The 19251-nt window shown below is 43.9% G+C and overlaps 1 protein-coding gene across 2 annotated transcripts; it reads left to right on the top strand.

Annotated features, from left to right (window-relative positions):
* Nucleotides 1–7342: 7342 nt before the first annotated feature.
* TMEM128 (transmembrane protein 128) lies at nt 7343–17430 on the top strand. 2 transcript variants are annotated; one of them, XM_014864333.3, is made up of 5 exons: nt 7343–7636; nt 9153–9294; nt 13399–13557; nt 15441–15548; nt 16789–17430. In XM_014864333.3, the coding sequence occupies exons 1-4, from the start codon at nt 7540–7542 to the stop codon at nt 15538–15540; spliced, it is 498 nt and encodes a 165-aa protein (XP_014719819.2). In that variant the 5' UTR covers nt 7343–7539; the 3' UTR covers nt 15541–15548; nt 16789–17430. The 2 variants fall into 2 exon arrangements, with proteins under 2 accessions (XP_014719819.2, XP_044623763.2); XM_044767828.2 differs by having other exon boundaries at nt 7488–7636; nt 15818–17430.
* The last annotated feature ends 1821 nt before the right edge of the window (nt 17431–19251 follow it).

Here is a 19251-nt window from a genome sequence, read left to right as displayed (position 1 = left end):
GATCCATGACGTGGCCATCACTCTCCTCACGGGCAGGTGCTCTGCTCTCCACTGCCCATCTTGAAAGGCTGGTGTCTTCTCCCCCTTGTTTTGTACTTGAGGGCCCGCAGGTCACCACAGGAGTTGTGGCTATGGTATTGGAGGTGACGTCCAAGGGGAGGTTACAGAGTCCAGCTGACCCTCTGTGAGTGGGACTTTGCCCTCCAGTACAACTTGAAATACCTTGGTTTTTCTACGATTGGCAGGGGATTTCCCTATGGGCTCTGTTAAAATATGTGTTTGCATATTTACTTTTGTGATTTTCAGTACACCTAGCTGAGCAATGTGCGAGTCTCCTAAGGAATGACACGAAATTTCTTATTGGCTTAAAAGCACTCCCCAGTTTGCATTTCTGTACTGTTGTCTGGCATACACTAAGCCCTTAGACTAGGGACAGCAAATCGGTTTTATCTGACCTATCAACTCTAGTCAATTGGTGGTGATTTGCTGGTGTTCTTCAGGATATGCGGGCCCTACCCTGGCTCTGAGGAAGGGGAAGAAATGCTGTGATCGATCAGAATGCCTGCCATGGGTCTGGGTGGGAAAGGGGCAACAAGGTCACCACATATTCCCTTCCAGGCTTCTAACGGAACAACGTGGTCCAGCAGCCTGGAGCCAGCATCCAGCAAGAAGGAGCCCCAGGCACTCTGACTTCTCTGTAGCTTCTGTCCTGAGATACTCTGAGTCACCAGAGGCAGTCAGCAGGGCAGCCCAGAGCTTAGGCCCTGAAGTGAAATGTGCCTGGGTTCAAATCCTAGCTCCACTCACCAGCTGTGTGGCTCTGGGCAAAGACCTGGGCAATGACGGACCTTTAAACTCTGACAAACACGAGGTGTTTACTCAGCAATTACAATTAAACTACCAAACAGGGAGTTTAATCACTTATATCAAGGGAATGGAAGCTTCCTTGGATCCCATAAGAAAAACCTGTGCCTCAGTGTCCTCATGTATAAAATGAGAATCATACTGGTAACTACCTCGTATGGTTGCTACGAGGAGTAACCAGTTACTCCATGTAAGGTGCTTGGTCAAAGACGGCCACTGTTTTCATCATCGCCGGTCCTCCTCCCCCTCCCTCTCTGCAGCTGAACTCTTCCTACTGGCGTGGCCACCAGCCTGACCCCTTCCAGCCCTTCAAGGCTGTACTGCTGTGACCTGCTGCTGCTCCTCTGGGATTGACCACATACCACTCCTGGGCTGCCCTTCCCCACTGCCGAGATTCCACTTCCCCAATAACAACAACAACAACAATAATACTTCCCTTTTATGGAGTACTTCCTATATATCAGGCATGGTACTAAGCCCTTTATATATATACACACTTACATGCCTATATATATAATGAAATCTTTCAACCACTCTAGGAGGGTGATATTATTGCACCCATTTCATGGATGAGGAGGTGCAGAGAGCCTAAGTGACTTGACCCAGGTCACAGAGTCCGTAACAGAATCAGGATTTGAATCTAGATGTCTCCTTGATAACTTAGATTTTTTTCCTCCTGGCCAAATTTTTCCTTTGGTTAGGACCCCCTCCTTGTTTCTACCTGCCTTTTCTTAGCACTGATGAATTAGATAATTATTATAAAGATTTTCCAGGTAGAGATTTTTTTAAAGAAATGTCCAAGCCAAGGATTTCCAAGTGGTTTCCACAGTGACTCGGGATCAGAAAGTCCTTTTCATGGTTTTATCCAATTCATGTCCTTTGTGGTTACCGGATCTCAGAATATATTCAGCTGTTATCCCTTCTTCCAGTTAAGCTTTCAAAAAATAGCTAAAATCTGCCTTCTAAGTTTCTTTTTTACTTACTGGAAATGGATGATAATGGGAGGTAGAATATGTTATTTAAAATATGTGGGCTTTTTGAAAGGAAAAAAATGAGCTTGTTTTATTTGATCGCATGTACACAGTGACAGGCCAAGTTCTAGGCACTGAACAATTTAGGTCATGTCAACGACAAGACTGGCATTAACAGCCTGAGGATTCTGGGCACCTGGGGAGGGCAGACAGCCAGGGTCAGCCAGGACACACCTCCATTCTCCTTTGGGTTTGCAAACCTGGTAGCAGCTCTCAACTTAAATGTGAGCAAGTCACTATAAGAGATGGTCCTCCCACAGAACCCCAAAGACCCAAACATTGCTCCCAAATTGGCCACAAGCCAGAAATTTCAGGAGTTACTGTGGATGCTTAATGGTCAAGGATTCCTGCCTACTGGCCTCTCCGTTCTAGGCTGGTTCCCTCCCACTCGCCTCCAGCTTGTCTTTCTAGTTTTGGGAATGGTCCTTTTTCCCCTGTCCTCATGCTTTGGTTGAGACCAGCATCTCTCTTCTGATGAGAGAGAGTGGCAGCCAGAAGGAAGCTTCTCCTCTCTTCTCCCCAACATCTTATCCCAGAAAACAACACAGTGCCTGTCCTGAGAGGCTCACGAGGGGCGTTTTCTGCTAGCACAGTAGACATCTGTTGGGCTCACACTGATTTCCCTTCTGTGAGAATTCCCTCCATCTCCCACTGCTTAAGAAGAAAACCCCAGGCAAAGCGCCACAGGTGTGAGAGTCGGAAGCAGGCTGGCAGGCACTGAAATGAGAAGGGCCCGAGGGATGATGGCGGGCCCAGCACCATGTGCTGCAGACACAGTGTCCTCAAAGCTGAGGCATGTTTGTGTGCCCGGAGCTCTCCTGGGTGTCACCTTCATTCACACTTGATTGAAATCTTATTTTTCTTTCAATCTTGTGAAATACTTCAGAGGAATTCCAATAAGCTTCTTTAAAAAAGAACCATATGTATTTTATGATTATAATGGTTATTACTATGGTGGTTGTTATTGTTATTATTATTTTTTGTAGGCTGGTAAGAGTTGGTTTCAGTTGTGGTTAACTAAAGGAAACTCTCGGGGCTGGCCCTGTGGCCGAGCGGTTAAGTTTGCCTGCTGTGCTGCGGCGGTCCAGGGTTTCACTGGTTCAGATCCTGGGCATGGACATGGCACCGCTCATTAGGCCACATTGAGGCGGCGTCCCACATGCCACAACTAGAAGGACCTGCAACTAAGAAATACAACTATGTACCAGGGGGGATTTGGGAAGATAAAGCAGGGAAAAAAAAAAAAGAACCTCTCCCAGTATACCTAGTTGAGTAACAGGCAAAGAATAACTAGGTTGATTTGAAGAGGGGTCAAGTGACATTTACTGTGTACTATGTACTAGTATATATACTAGCACTGATTGAGCACTTTCGACCTGCCAGAATTTCCCACTTAGACCTCACTGGGCAAGCTCATTCAAGCTCTCACTTCATCACAGGCTATAAGAAGTAAAGAAAACAAAACAACACAAAACATAGGTAGGAACATGATCAAACTTAAAAGGAAAACAGTAAACTGGAAAAAATAAACTTGCCACAAACCTGACATTCAAAGATATCCTTGATCCATAAAAATAAGCAAACAATGAAAATCCCAAAAGGAAAATGATGTGCAACTAGCTAATTAATATGTGAAAAAAATCTGTTAGTAAAGAAAAGAAAAGTAAAATGTCAGATGCCCCCCCACCCCCGCCCCAATTATCAATTGGGAAAAATTTACCAAAATGAAAAAGCCAGTTGTTGGTACAAATGTTGAAGAATGTTTCTCCTGCCCACTGCTGGTGGCAATGTAAAGTAGTACAGTGTACCCTTTCTGTAGCCGGCTTGAAAATATCAATCAAAAGCCTTTAAAATGTTCATATCTTTTGACGTAGCAATTCCAATTCTACAGCTTTTATCAGGGAAATAAGTTGTGTAGAAAAAGAGACACATATTTCATTGCATTATTTATATAATCAAAGCGGGATTTTTAAAAAACTGGCTTTCTGGGGCCAGCCCTGTGGCACAGCGGTTAAGTGCACACATTCTGCTTCGGTGGCCCGGGGTTTGCCAGTTCAGATCCCAGGTGCGGACATGACACTGCTTGGCAGGCCATGCTGCGGTAGGCGTCTCACATATAAAGTAGAGGAAGATGGGCATGGATGTTAGCTCAGGGCCAGTCTTCCTCAGCAAAAAAAGAGAGGAGGATTGGCAGCAGATGTTAGCTCAGGGCTAATCTTCCTCAAAAAAAAATAAAATAAACTGGCTTTCTTCTTGGAATGAAGGGCAGTACCCCAAGTGATATACATTAACATATACTGAGCACTTTCCATATGTCAGGTGCTTTCCTAAGAGCTTTATATATATGAACTCATTCCTGGAGGCACTCAGTCTCACTGGGGACTACTGGGGCAGACACATGGCACCATGAGAGAACAGGGCTGTACTGGGCCAGCCTCAGGGTATAAGTAATAGAAAACCACTCAAATTAGCATTAGTTTGGAAAAAAAAAGGTGTTTTTTTTTTACTCAGAAGTCTCAGCAATGGATAATAACAACAGGCAAGACTTACTGAGAGCTTTCTGTGGGCTACCCACTGTTCTAAGCTCTTTGTATGTATTTTTAATCTTTACCCAATCCTGTAAGGTGGGTACTATTCTTAACCCCATTTTTCAGCTGAGGGAACTAAGGCAAAAGAGAAAATAAGGGGCCTGACCACAGTTGAAACAGCAGTAACCAGAGAACCAGTAATGACAGCCAGCCAGGCAGCTGGCTCCAGAGCTCATGTTCTTAACTAGGTTCTTAACATGGCTGGATTCAGGAGTTGAAACAATGCAACCAAGACCTCTTGGCTTCGCTTGCATCTCAGAGCTTCCTTCCTAGGTGGGCTACCTCCATGTGTCCCCATGGTGGCAGCCCCAAGCCCACATTGCCCTCACAACTCACCACACCAACAAAGAAGTTGTTCCCAACAGACCCTGCCTAAGTCCTGGGGACTGACACGTCTGGTTTGCGTCATATGCCCTCCCCTAGGACAAGGTCAGCCTCCTGAGCACTCTGCAGGACCACTACAGAAAGGAGGAAAAGTGGTTTCTCAGAGGAAGGTTGCTGGGTGGACACATGCATGCCCACAGTGAAGACCAGTTCATTGCGATCAAGGGCCAAAGCAGAAAGTGTGTAATGGAATTCCTGCTACGTGCCAGTTGTTTGCAAGGCACTAGGGAGCTACTAAGACATGGTTGTTCCCCCCGATCAACTGCGGAGAGCACAGGCAAAAGGAAAATTGCAACAAAGAGTAACTGGAGCCTGAGGATACGGTTATAACTGATGAAGACGTGAGTAGGAGCCAGATCTGGAAGGCTGGGCAAGCCCGACTAAGTGGTGGTGAATAGTAACTACCACTGCTTGAACTTATACCACATGCCAGGCACTAGGCTAAGCAATGGGTATATATTTATCTTAACTCTGGTACCCATTGTGCCACACATGAGGAGACTGATACTGATAACAATGAAATAACTTGCCAAGGACCCATAGTGATGCTGTCAGGATTCAGTAATCTATAAACACATTGGACTTAACCAAGTTGCTAAGGGGAAGCCAGCAAAAGTCATAATCAAATTAATTTTTCCCTGCAAGTAATCCACATTGAAAATGAAATTTCTTGGTTGGTAGCAATCTGATATATATCTATCATTAAGGTCCGCAGTACACACATTTAAGAAGTTATTTAATGAGCCCCAGCAAAGAAGATGTGGTCATTAAATATTGGATTTTTTCCAAGCTGCTTTTAAGTATCATCAATATGGTGTGCAAGTAGTGCCATTTAAAATATCAAGGAAAAAAAGCTGGAAGGATTTCAGATCCAAATACAAAGACCCTGAAACAACCAAAGGGGAAACAGGATCTGACCGAGCACACTACATATGGAAACCCTGGAATCGGTGCCAGGCTCTTGGGAATATTCAGTTACGAGGGAGACCCAGCACTGACCCTTCTGCCAGGAGACAATCAACAGAAGACTGTATTTGATAGGGATTCACTTCCTGTTAACCAGACTTCTAACCCTGTACAAGAGAGAGAAGAAGGGAGGGCAAAGACCCCAGTTGGCTTTGAAGAGATGAACGCTGATTCTTTAGGAGTCTGAAAAGAAAAACAAAAAACAAAGTGGGAGAAAAGAGGTATTGTGTAGAAGGCCATATGATCCACGTGGCTGTTAAATTCTTTGCTCCAAAGGGTTTGCTAGAAAGGCTGAAGAAACGGCAGAAATAAGCCAGCAGAAACTTGAAATTCTTTTCTGGAATATTTCTCTTTACAGTTTTTCTGCAGATACCCACGACGTACAGGAGATCTTCAAGAGTGGCTACTAACTAATCCGCATTCTACTTGCTGGGTGGCTTTCTGGGCTATGCATCCCCGTATTCAACCCACCTCAAGCCACTCTCCCTCCTCCCCACACTCCCCAGGAGAATGAACTGCTCTCCATTCGGTACTCCCATAACCACATACGCAGTGTTTCTGTTATGGCTTTGTATTGAAATTGTCTTCTCCACTAGATTCTAACTTACCTCTGTCTTCAGCATTTTAGCAGACGCAGCTGCTCAGAACACATTTGTTAATTAATGAAACGCTTCCATACTTTTATAAACATTACACTATCCCGTATTATGTCTCTGTGGTCATCTCTGGTCCAGGAGCTCCTCAAGGGCAAAGTCATGTCTTATTCATCTTTATTCCCATTGCCTAGCATGGTGCCTAACAGTTCGTAGCAAATAGTAGGTGCTCAGTAAGCGTTCAATGGTTAAGCACAAAACTTCTCAACATATGACCCGATAGGAAGGGGGTAGTAGAGTCATAAACAGGATTATTGATGGAGCAAAACTTGTGAATTAGTGACACAGTCTTTTTCGGTTTATGAGCGTGAGCGATGGGAAATGGCAGTTTTCTGGGAAAGTACACATTTAGCTCCCAAGTTCCCAGCAGGGGCAACTTCTCATAAGTCGGAAGCAGGGGGCTAACATGAATCGCATACAGGTGCTTCGCATTTAAACTTCACAACAAACCCATGAGGCAGGTATCCTCTCCGTTATGTAGAAGAAGAACCAGGCCGGCGAGGTTTATTTCTTGCGCAAGTCCACCTAAATGGTCAGTGCCAGGCCCGGGGCTCGACAGCAGGCGCACCGGCCAGCCCAGCGGTCCTTTCCTCCTCCTGGGGCTGCCTTCGACACTTTCAAGTCTAGCTGGGCGACTCTTGAAGAGGAGAATTAGGAAAGACACTAGGGGCTGTGATGCTTTGGACACAGGGGAGCCAGGGAAGGCTGCGGAGGGACAGGGCAAAGGCAACCAAGAGGCGCCACACAAGGGCGCATCCCTGCATGCCACGCAGAGCGGCGTCAGCAACCTTGGTCCTTCTGGCCTTCCGTAGCTCGGAATAAAAGGGATATCTTCCGCCGGGAGACGACTAGTATCTTGAAATTCAAATCAGGTTTGCGGACTCGAGCGCAAAGATTAGGGAGCCAACTCGGACCTACATTCCCATTAACCAAAACTCCGAAGACCAAAGAGTCTCCACCCCTCACATAAAGACACCCCTCCGCCGGAAAGCCGATGGCGGAAGTTCCGGCGGGCTTGACGTCACTTCCGCCGGGGTTCTGGGCGGTGCCAAGATGGACGCTTCGCGGGCGCGGGAGCGTCTCCGGCGGCGGTATCTGTTGCCGCCGGACGCCGAGGCCCCGGTGGACGGCGAGAGCTCTGCCGGGCCGGGTGAGGCGCTCCCCCGGGCGCGCTCCGAGCTGCGCCCAGGTTCCCGGAGTCGAGGCCCCCGGAAACGGCCGGCCCGCGGGCCTCCCGCAGCCCTCCCCAGTCAGGAGGGACCGGGTTTCATTTTTCGAGGCTTACCGAATAGTTTGGGAAGTCGGGTATTTGGTGTTATAAAAGATCCTTAGAGAACACGGAGCCCTGCGTATCTTCCTCTCAGCTGCGCTCCAGGATTCCCAGGAGAGCTGATTGAACACCTGTTGGGCAACATCCATTAATGTTAAAGATGCCCACCGTTCTTTCTACGAATCTACCAAAGGAACATACTTGTATCAGTATGTCCACAAGGACGTGTGTGTAGTGTTTCACCTCAGCATTGCTTGTAATAGCGAGCGACCGGAGACATCTGATGGCCTGTCAGCAGAGAGCTGGTTCAGTACGTTTAGATGTATCCATACATGACACACCAGGCCGACTTTTATATACCGATGTGGGTGATTTTCAGAGGGAGGCGCAGAACAGAGTCTGGTATGCCACCATGTGGGTACAAACCAGATCACGTGTGATGTGTGTTCACCTGTAGTTGCGTAGAATTTGGAAGAATTCGGTATAAGTTGACATTGGTAGTTGCTTTTGGGCTGAGGAACTGCATTAAGGATAGGAGAGAGAGAGATTGCATTTTAGCTCTTGTCTTGTACGTTGTAAGTCCTGTGCATTTCTTACCTTTTCAAAAATAAAGAGAAGAAACATCATGCCAGGCATGCTTATGTATAAATTTTGAGGGTATCTTCCAGAATTTGTTCTCTCAACAAGTTCCGCAGGGATCCTGACGGTCAGCTAAAGGTCAGGAACCTCAGATGTATACTAGTGGTTGTCATATGATCTAGAGGAAGGGCGTGTCACTCACCTGGGGAACTTGTTAGCAGTAACTCACCTGAGCCAATCCCAGCCACCTGTTCTTTCAGATCAGGTCCCAGATGGAAGAAATTTGACTTGTCCATCACCTGAATAGGCGGTGCTGTGCCAGGACTAGCCCTCCCAAGTGCCCTTTCCATTTTTGAGCTGCTTCAAGTAGTTGTGTTTAAAATAATTTAAATATGTAATTAAAAGTATTTTTTGAAAATCACAAGTCTATTTTGTCCTTTAAGTTTTGCTGTTTGCATTTTTCTTAATTAACAGGACTAATTACATCTCTAGGTGATATATGAAACATAATGTTAAAATTCCTACACTACCAGGTGGCATCATTCTTTCTGAAAGACTATGAGTATGCAAATTTGGTTTCAAAATTCATTTAGAAGAATAAAGTTGATTGTTTCGAACATGTTTTTTAGCAGGCTCCTATAATTTCTGCAAAGAAAAACCTACTTTGATGGCTTTACAGAAGAAATTGGTACTATAATGGGAGAAAACCTGGTTCTTAGAAAACACTAGGAATTTATTTTATTTGGCTTAAAATAAGTGTGATTTTTCTTCATAAACTTATGGTAACTTGATAAGTTGAAACCTTCCTTATTTGCAGAAGCCTCTACGGCAGTTGAGAAAAAGGAGAAACCTCTTCCAAGACTTAATATCCACTCTGGATTCTGGATTTTGGCATCCATTGTTGTGACCTATTATGTTGATTTCTTTAAAACCGTTAAAGAAAACTTTCACACTAGTAGGTAAGAAAACTTTATTGCTTCATACGTTGAACACCCTTGTCTTATTTTTTATGTTCTGTTTTGTCAGTTGAATTCTTTAAACATTTGGTAAGCACCTGCCCTCTGCTGGGCACCGTGTTGGAGGTACTGGTGATACAAAGATGAGTGAGAGAGTGTATGCTCTGGGCGTATACAGGAGAGTGGGTGAGAGTGGAAAGTATTTCAGTGTGCCTTTTCAGCACAAATGTGTTGTAGGATGGGGAAGGGAGTGACTTTAAGAAGCACCTAATCCATTTGTAAAACATAGAGGGAGAAAGACTGACTGCAGGTCTTTATGAAGATAAAGTGCAGGGGTAGTGGGAGGAAGGAATGAGAGTTGTTGTGGGTGAGAATTGGGTCTTGGGACTTGTTTTCAGAGGATAGTTACAGCTAACAAGGTAACTACAGGGTGTGAGTGAATTAGAGTTGAGGTCATTAGTGGGAGGAGTCAAGCTTTGAGGCAAGATGTCAAATAGTCCATCATTCACGAAGATTGAGATCTCCAGTATAATCTCAGGAGTTGACATGGAGGAAAAAATTGTGAATCATATCCCAGAGTCCTCACTGAACATTGAAGAATGTTCTGGAGGCCCCCAGAATACAGAAGAAAGAGGGAGAGATATTGGTGAGTGTCAGAGCTGGCATTGGGAGGGGTGGTTTGCATAGGTTGCAAGCATGACTGGAAGTACTGTCAGGGCTAGAAGACAGGTGCAGACAGGACTGTTTGATCCTGTGTTATCGTTGGGGGACACAGAGTTCTCCAGAATCCTTCAGGAGGAGCAGTGAGTGCCGGAGGGGAGCCAGGAGCTCGATGGAGCACACAGTCAGGGAAAAGCAAGCATAAGCGAGTTGATTTAAACTATTAGAGGGAGAAAGCTTGTTCCCCTCTTATTTCTGTGAGCAGGAACTTTCCTTAAACACTTCCATCTTCCTGGCCCTCCCCGTCACTTGCTCCTTCCCTGGGAGGTGGTGTGACTATCTGATTGAGTTTGGGATGAAGAACTAGACGTGTAGTTTAGCACCTTCTTTCTTTTGGGAGCCAGCTGCCCATGGGAAGCACAGACTCTGGTCCGCTTTTCTTTGCCATCGTTTTATGGGGGCAGCGCCAACATGAGAAGATCTCTAGGTTTTCGTTTCAACTTGGAATCTTGGGTAAGTCTGTCTGTTTCTGAGTTTCAGTATCAGGAAGCACTTTGTCACTGGCTTTGTCACCAAAGCCATCTTCCCGCAGCTCTGTCAGTTAAAAAGCTGACAACTCATGTTCATCATCCTCACTCCTTTGTCTCTATCAGTTGGTTTAGAGCTTGGGCTGGGAAAAGATGGAATGGTTACTTCACACACCACCAGTAGCAGCTGCCCCTGTGTTCATCAAATATTTCGTGAGAACCTGAAGTGTGTTCACCTGTGGTGACAATGATGCATAAGGCACATTTTTAGCCCTCCAACAGCTCCTTCTAGGCCAAGACAGGGAGATGCATAGGTCACGTGGTGCAGGCTGTGTGAGTGTATGTATGGGATGCTACGGCAACATCTAGAAGGGCACCTGATCCAGAGCAGTCTTAGGAGGTAGACCTGTTGGAGGTTTTAGGAGAGATAGAGGACTTCTCTATCTGTGTCCTTATATTAAGTATTCTTAGGAGTTTAACTTTAAGGAAATGATGAGGTAAGGAATAATTAGCCGTAGAAGATGTTTGGGGGCACCTGCAGGAGTAAGTGGAATGCCAGGGAGCATACCGCTGTGGTGTGGCAGAGCCAGGACTCGGGACCAGGGCTGTGAGAATGAAAAGAGAGTAGGAGTCATAGGCCTGGCCTCAAAAAAGCATCATCTTAGAGAAAAAAGACCTAAGTGCATCCTCCGAGGCTGAAGATTTTGAGTAGCATGGTGTTCTTGCTGAGGGCCTCAGTAAGCAGTGGGGAGCTTGAGCAGCCGTGGGATAGAGTGGTACTCAAAGATAGTTGAGGCTGAGTTCTGCTTTCTTAAAAACGTTCATTCCTCTCACACCTGAGGGAGTTCCTTTCTTTACCCTGCTGTTAGCCAAGTTCAGAAGCTCGAGACATTAGGGTTCTTTAAATCTATGCAAGGCTACGGATTGTATGTTCAAAGATAGGAGAGACAAGTCAACATTAAAAATAAAGCAAAACATCCTGATGCTTTGGAAATCACCATTTAAAAAAAAATCCTGGTTGTTTGCATCAGAATCAACTGTGGAGTTGATTAAACTACAGCTAAAATTACAATCCCAGATGCTCAGGGCCTTCCAGACCCACCAGGTCAGAAACTGGGGCAAGATAATTTCCTTTTAGAAAATCACAAAGGTGACTCAGATCAGTAGCCAGGGCTGAGGACCACTGACTGGCAGTACTTTATTTTGTTCAGGCAGTTTTCTCGGTTTTTCTGTCCTTTCCCATATCTGGACAGAGCAGCCGCACTAGGATTCCGTGTGAAGTTAGAAACTGAAATGAATAGAAGGAAGGATTCTGACAAAGCAAGGAGATCACCGTAACTCTAGCACGGTGTTCCACAACCTTTCTTTATTGTCACCTCCTAAGGAGCCGTTTTTAACCATTTTTTCCTAATCACCCCCTTATGTGCTGCATGCATATTTGTGCTTTGTACATAGAAAAAGAGTGAGATTTTTCTTCACTTTGAGGGTGGTATCGCCCCTGTTGAGAATGCATACTCTAGCAGAAGAGAGCTCTTTGAAGACCCCTCAAGAGGAACATGGAAATATTTTTCTCATGGATAACATCAGTGGAATAATGATCGCTACTGAGGTTAGCTGTGTGAGAAACACTTTCCTAAACACTATTTGATTCTCATAGCTCTTCTATGCGTTAAGTGTTGTTAATATTTCCCAAGCACACTGAAGTTAAGTAACTTGCTCAGAGTCACAAAGCTAGTCTTGCTGGAGCTGACATTCACACCCAGACAGACAGATTGCAAAGGCTGTGCTCCTAACCACTGAATTATCCACCTCTCATCATTCTGAATCCAAGAATTGCATCATCATAAAGAGCCTTAAAGGAAGTCATCACTTCCTTGCCATTGTTGGAAGTCAGCTCAGTGCCTGTTAACCGGACTTTTGCAGCCATCTGTTCCATCTCTCCTCTACCCGGAGCACCAGTCTTTTCCCCTTGGAGAAGCAAAAAATAGTGAGGGTTTGGGTTGATTTGGGAGACTGGGAAAGGGACTTCATTCCCCAAGTCTGGCCACCTCACGTGACCAGCAGGGGCTGGAAAGAAGGGGCTGATGAGGTTGCCTCACACACACTGAGTCAGGTCTTGGATGGAATTGGAAGGAGGAAAAAGACGTGGCCCTTGGAGGAAGATTGGAGACATTCTAAAAATGGGAAGGTTTCATTTAGAAACCATTTATGAGAGGCAGTTTGAATTAACTATCTTCCAAATTGATTTTCAGTATTCCAAGAAACCCTACTTAGAGGAGTTAATGGTACCCTTAGAGAATCTTTATTATTCTAACACTTAAAACTTCAGAAACAACCAGAAAGCCACTACCTTTCCTGGGTTTTTTTTTTTTTTTTTTTTTTTGCTGAGGAAGAGTCACTCTGAACTAACATCTGTTGCCAGTCTTCCTCTTTTTCCTTGAGGAAGATTGTTGCTGGGCTAATATCTGTGCCAGTCTTCCTCTATTTTGTTTGTGTGTTGCCACCACAGCATGGCTGCCAATGAGTGGAGTAGGTTGGTCCCGGGAACTGAACCTGGGCTGCTGAAGCGGAGTGTGCCAAACTTGTCCATGGGGCCAGGCCTCTTTCCTGGTTTTTAAAGAAAATGCCTCACTGTTCCAGGGTTCTTTTTGGGTTGGCTAGTTTATGAAAGTGTGTGTGCATGCATGTATTTGAAGTCTTTTTTCATTCTTCCATGTGTCTCAGCCTCATCCTTTCTCCCCCATCTCCCATTAGATGGGGACTTTCTGGAAGCTGGATTGAGGAACTGTGGGTCCTTCTGTGCTCCTTCCCCAGCTGATATTCTTCTTAGAAATAGATTTGTAGGCTGTCAGTGCAACCTGTGAGACATCTGCTAACTTGCCACGTGCCATCAACCCTTACGTTATTTCTGTCTCTACAGCTGGTTTCTCTTTGGCGGTGCCTTGTTGCTCGTCAGCTTGTCGATTGCATTTTACTGCATCCTCTACCTGGAGTGGTATCGTGGAATTGGAGATTATGATGTCAAGTATCCAACCTTGATACCCGTTACAACTGCTACTTTTATTGCAGCAGGAATTTGGTAAGTTGAGTTTGAAATGACTAATAGGAATAAAAAGTTTTTTGATCAAATGATGGACATGGTACAAAATTCAAAGGAAGAAAAAAGAATAACAGGAAAATAGTCTCCCTATCATTCCTAGTCTCTGATTCCCTCTTCAGTAGTATCTTTCTCTCTTTATTTATGTATTTATGTATTATGTATTATTTATGTATTATTATTATGTATGTATTTAGTTATTGAAAACACAATATACACGCTCTTTTGTTTTTTCTCCCCAAAGTCCCAGTACATACTTGTGTATGCTAGTTGTAAGTCCTTCTGGTTCTACTATGTGGGGTGCCTGTCACAGCGTGGCTTGATGAGTGGTGTGTGGGTGTGCACCCAGGACCCAAACTGGCGAGCCCCAGGCCGCCGAAGCGCAGCATGCAAACTTAACCACTATGCCACCAGGCCAGCCCGCCGTCTTTTTTCTTCTTAATGGAGCCCTATAGCTTGGAATTCCTCTGTGTTGGTGTGTGTAGATGCGCCTCATTCTGTTAGTCATCACTACATGGACGTACCATGATTTATTTCACCAGCTCCCTTTTGTGGGGTTTACTGATGTTTTTATTCTTATGCTGTTATAAACAATGCCATAGTCAGTATCCTTCTTCATAAGCTCATAGGTACTCAATGAAAAAAATACTGATTTTTTTTAATGTTTATAAAAGTATACTTGCTCACTGAAGAAAAGTCTGTTACAGAAAAACACAAAGGAAATAAATCCTATGATCCTGCCAATCAGAGAGAAAAACTACTCTTTATACATTGTGTATGGTCCTTTAGTTTTTTTCCTTTCTTTAGAGTAAGTGAATTTTGATTTTGGAGAAACCACATACCTTTGTACATATTCAGTTTAAATATCTGTTTTTTAATGATTTTCTGTAGTTCAAGTGTAAGGGTCTTTGACATATATTACATTGTGATGTGATTATTATTACTCCTTCCGTGATGCAGGTAGACAAGTGTGTTACTTTACATTTTCTATTTTTTTTTTGAGGAAGATTAGCCCTGAGCTAACATCTGCTAATCCTCCTCTTTTTGCTGAGGAAGATTGGACCTGAGCTAACATCTGTGCCAGTCTTCCTCTACTTTATATGTGGGACGCCTGGCACAGCCTGGCTTGATAAGCAGTGCCTAGGTCTGTGCCCGGGATCTGAACTGGCGAACCCCAGGCCGCTGAAGGAGAGCACACAAACTTAACTACTACGTCACTGGCCAGCTCTTACATTTTCTTATAAAGCTAACATCACTCCCGGAGATGCTATTTTATTTTTTAGCTATTTTTCAAAACATATATTTAAATCAATAACTATCTGAAACACTTATGTAATTAACTATAATTTTCCCTTATTAACTTCTGCTCTTATGAATTCAGTCCATAAAACTCATTTGCACTTAAAAAATGTTTTATTCTTACCTTGGTGAGGGGAATAGTGTTTTTCTCAATAGAAAATTAATAGCAGTTTATAGACAATTACTTTTTTCATTCTGTTTCTAACAGAAAAATAACCTTTAACTGTCTTTTGTATTATGATCGTTTGATATAGTGTTTTAATTCATGTTCCGTTAGAGACACTAACTTTAGGAGACTCACGTTTCTATTAAGCCATGCTGACTCGTTAGAAGACCTTTAGTGACTCCAGTTCCCAGAATGTTTTGAAGAGATTGTGGTATTTCGAGTATTGGCTGCATCATGTATCTGAGAAACATGATAGATGTGTATAAAGTTGCTGGGTGAATGAGCTTTTCCAAACTGAGTAGAAAGTGAGTTCTTTAAGTCTGGATTCTACAATGGGATACATTTGTGTAGATTACAGGTGGAGTTGTCAGCTGGGTGTTTTTTGTCCTTTTCTTTTCAGCTTCAACATAGCTTTATGGCACGTGTGGTCATTTTTCACTCCACTGTTGCTGTTTACGCAGTTTATGGGGGTTGTAATGTTGATCTCACTCCTGGGATGACTCTAAAGGTAAGATTTCTGGAATGGTGTTTCCGATAACGTACTCATTTGAAAATGTCTTTCATGACAGTTTTCCGCTGACACAGCAATAGCAGACTACTTGTGAATTATTTCAGTTGTGTTCACACTCGAGCTGTTCATCCATTGAACTCTGCGATGAAAGGGCCTGAGACCCCTTCCCATTTGTATAATTTAGTTCTAAGTGACTACTACTTAGAGAAGGCACACTGCCTTTCAAGAATCTCATGAAGACAATTTTTTTTCCCCTTTCAATATAGGTGAAGTGCACACAGACCATTTTATACTGAAGTCAACTTCCATCAGTTTATACACAAGTGGCTATTGGCTAGATTTTCTCGAGAAATGGGAAGCTGGGAGAATGGGTAATTTTACCCAATTGGGCAAAAAAGTCTGCCATTTTCTAACTATTCTGGCTACCTCATAAATGTTTGATGGAGGACACATCAACCTTTTCCTTCTGTGTTACTTATAGAGTCTCTGCCTCCCCATAGACCGTTGCATCCCTGGGCCTGCTGTCTTACACAGTGGGATCTGTTGGCTGAGTATCAGATAACTCTGTTATTTAATAAGTATGTCTTAAGAGTACTCACTCTGTATGCTTAGGGACATGGGAAAAAAGACAGATGGGCCCTCTTTTCATGTCACTTACATCAGGACTTGGAGGAAATACTCCATACGTCAGTTTACAGGTAGGAAAACTGAGGCCCAGAGAGGTAGAAGTTAATACAGTAAGTAAATTATTGGGGTGCAAAAGAAAACTGACAGTTCAGCCAGCAGATGGCATGTTCTTCCTTTGGAGTTTTAAAGGGAACTCATTGTTACCACGTAGAGAAGAAAGGGATGTTATTGTTGCTGGTCTGAGAGTAATTGCCAGCACGTAAGTGACCATGCTGATGTGTAGAGTCCCCTCTGCACGTTGTGCTGTGGACTGTTTGGATTCTCACAGTCTGCTCTCGTCCCGGTTGATGGGTGTCGCCACAAGAACATTCCCGCATCTGACCCTGGCTCCCACCTCTCCCTCCTGATTTCGTTAAATCTTTGGCTGTTCAGTTTTGAGGTTTTACACGTTTGGGAGCTTATGACTGACTGTTGATACAAATGTATAATTGGTAATGGAGAACCAGATAGTGCTGCAGGCCTGTAGATGGAACTGTGCTTTTTTAATATAAAATCCAACAGTTTAAGATAGAATGTTTCACTTGGGACATAAAAGCTGGTTTTCTTTCAGATTTAAGGGCATGTCATTTTAAAGTGAATGATTAAATACCCAGCTATCTGAAAGCATCGCAGACATAATGGAAGAGCTACAGTGTGTTTTTGCCTCTACGCAGTGAATGGTTTCCTGAGAGGAACGGTAACTTTATAGATCTGTGGTTGAAAGCAGAATAAATTATATTTCATTTGTTTCTTCTTAAACTCACGTGGTGATTGAATTTTTTGTATTCAAAATAGAAATAACTAATTTGGAATGTTAATCTGTTTGAATCATTGGAGAAATTATTGGTGTAAAACTTTAAACAAAGTTTCAAAATAGGTACATAATGTACACTCAGTATTACAGCTAAATTGTTCACTTTTCCATTTAAGGGGTAGCAGTTCATTGTACAAGGTGACTGGATGTGTGTGTAACGGAATGATGCTGTCCTGTGCCTTTAAGCCAACTGCAGCAGTTACTATGTGTCTCACTTTTATAATAGTTTTGTTAGGTGAGAGGACCAATTGAAAATATTTTATGTGTTCGCATCACTTCACATATTATGATTGTATAAATTATTGGGTTTTTAGCATTTGTTTAACATATGGACTTTTAATCATTTTTAAGTATGTATAATTTTTCTTTAACATTTAAATTAAATATTTTTATAACTTTCTTGTGTGTTTTATTAATACAAACTTTGGATTAGTTCTGTTTCCAGCTATTAGCACTTTGAGTTTACCAAAGAAATAGCCTTCTTTTTAGAGAAGGCTACTCTGCTCTTCACAGACCTGTGAAAACAGTATTTGCACTTTCAAATGCAAATCTGTCCACATTAAACCCGAACATCATAAGCACTGTGACATAGAAAGTCCCTGATGTGGATTCTTTTTCCCTGGAAAGGGACTTCCTGTGATGAGCAGATTCAGTCTGCCTCAGATCACACCCTGCACCTGCTGCTGTCTGACCCTGAGGAGTGTTCATCTTCCTCCAGCTGGCAAGGGCGAATAATAGCTGTCTTGTAGGGTTGTGCATAATAGGAACCATGTTTAAAAAACACATATTGCAGTGCCTGGCACACAGTAGGTAATCACTCTGTAAATGGTAATGGAGAGGGAAAGAAAGAGAAAGTAGATCTAGGATCTGGGGTGGGAAAAGGCAGGCATGATCAGTAAGCAGAATCAAGGCCAGTCTGTGTACACACATATGTTAGGGTGTGTAGAGAGACTTTCATTTATAGTAAGGAGCAAAGTCAGGCAGGGTCAGAATCAGGTAGCCAAGTCACTCAACAGTGGGGGGGTCCGGTGCCTCAGAGGATGTGGGAACCCCAAAAACGATTGCTTGCCCGCCTCAGGATTTGTCCCTGTATCCCCTGGCCTCCCAACTGATATCCTGGATCAAATATTAGTGTAGCTTACTGGGGATGTGCTGGCCTGTTTAGTAGAGAGAGAGGGATCATAGGCAAGGTGCTTCAGGACTGAAGAACATATTGACAAGAATCAGGAGAGTGCCCGGGAGTAGATCCTGGTGGTGCTGGGTTAAAAGCAGAATATCAAGTTGGATAAGGGAGAGTTTGTCCATTTAGGCACTCCCTTGTCCTGGAGGATTTAACACCCTGGCAGGGGCTTCAGGGGATGGCTCTAATCCACTGCAGCTGTGGTTCTTGGAGACTTGGAAACATTAAACAAAGTAGAGATGTCAGGGTTGCCATGATGAATTGTGGAGGAAGGGATCATTGGGCCCAGGGAAGTGGGCATGCTCAAAGGGCTCTGCTTTAAAAGGTCAGAAAACCCACCAGCTGACCATGTTCTTGGGAAAGGCCCAAAAGACTTTAAATATAAGGATACAAGAAATAGGCTCAAGGGGAGGGGACGGTCATCATTGGGTTGGTGTGAACTGAGGTAGGAATGCTGTTAGAGAACTGGTCTCCCTCGTAGCAGCTGGAATGATCAGACACCGTAAATACCAGAGGCCATGCCAGTTTCGCTTTTCCTGGTCGGGTCTAACAGGGCACCTTTGCAGCCTGACCCCAGAGTGACTCTGCTCTTGTTATCTGCCGTAATAACACATCTTGATTGTCTTGACATTCTACACAACGTCTCATCAGCCCACTCCATTGATAATGCTGTAGTCGTTGGACTGATGAGCAGGAGGGAGCAAGTACTCAATGCCTTCTGTGTCACGGAGGGTAAAGATAAACCCTACAAAAATTCAGGGCCCTGTCACTTCAGTGAAGTTTCTGGGGGTTCAGCGATCTGGAACATGTTGAGCTAGCACCTCCAAGGTACTCCTTGTACTGGCTCCCATTAAAAGAGGCACAGTATTTATGGGAATTTGTAGATGTTGGAGGCAACATACAGCACATTTAAGTGCGTTACTTTCACCTGTTTACGAGGGAGCCCACAGGCTGCTGGTTTTGAGTGGGTATTAGAGCACGAGAAGGCTCTGAAGCATTTCCAGGCTGTAGTGCAAGCTGCTCTACCACTTGGGGCTTAG

This window comes from Equus asinus, chromosome 3 (genome assembly GCF_041296235.1).
Source record: "Equus asinus isolate D_3611 breed Donkey chromosome 3, EquAss-T2T_v2, whole genome shotgun sequence".
NCBI lineage: Eukaryota > Metazoa > Chordata > Mammalia > Perissodactyla > Equidae > Equus > Equus asinus.
The sequence above is the reverse complement of the archived record's forward strand: the minus strand, read 5'-3'. Positions and strand labels throughout refer to the sequence as shown.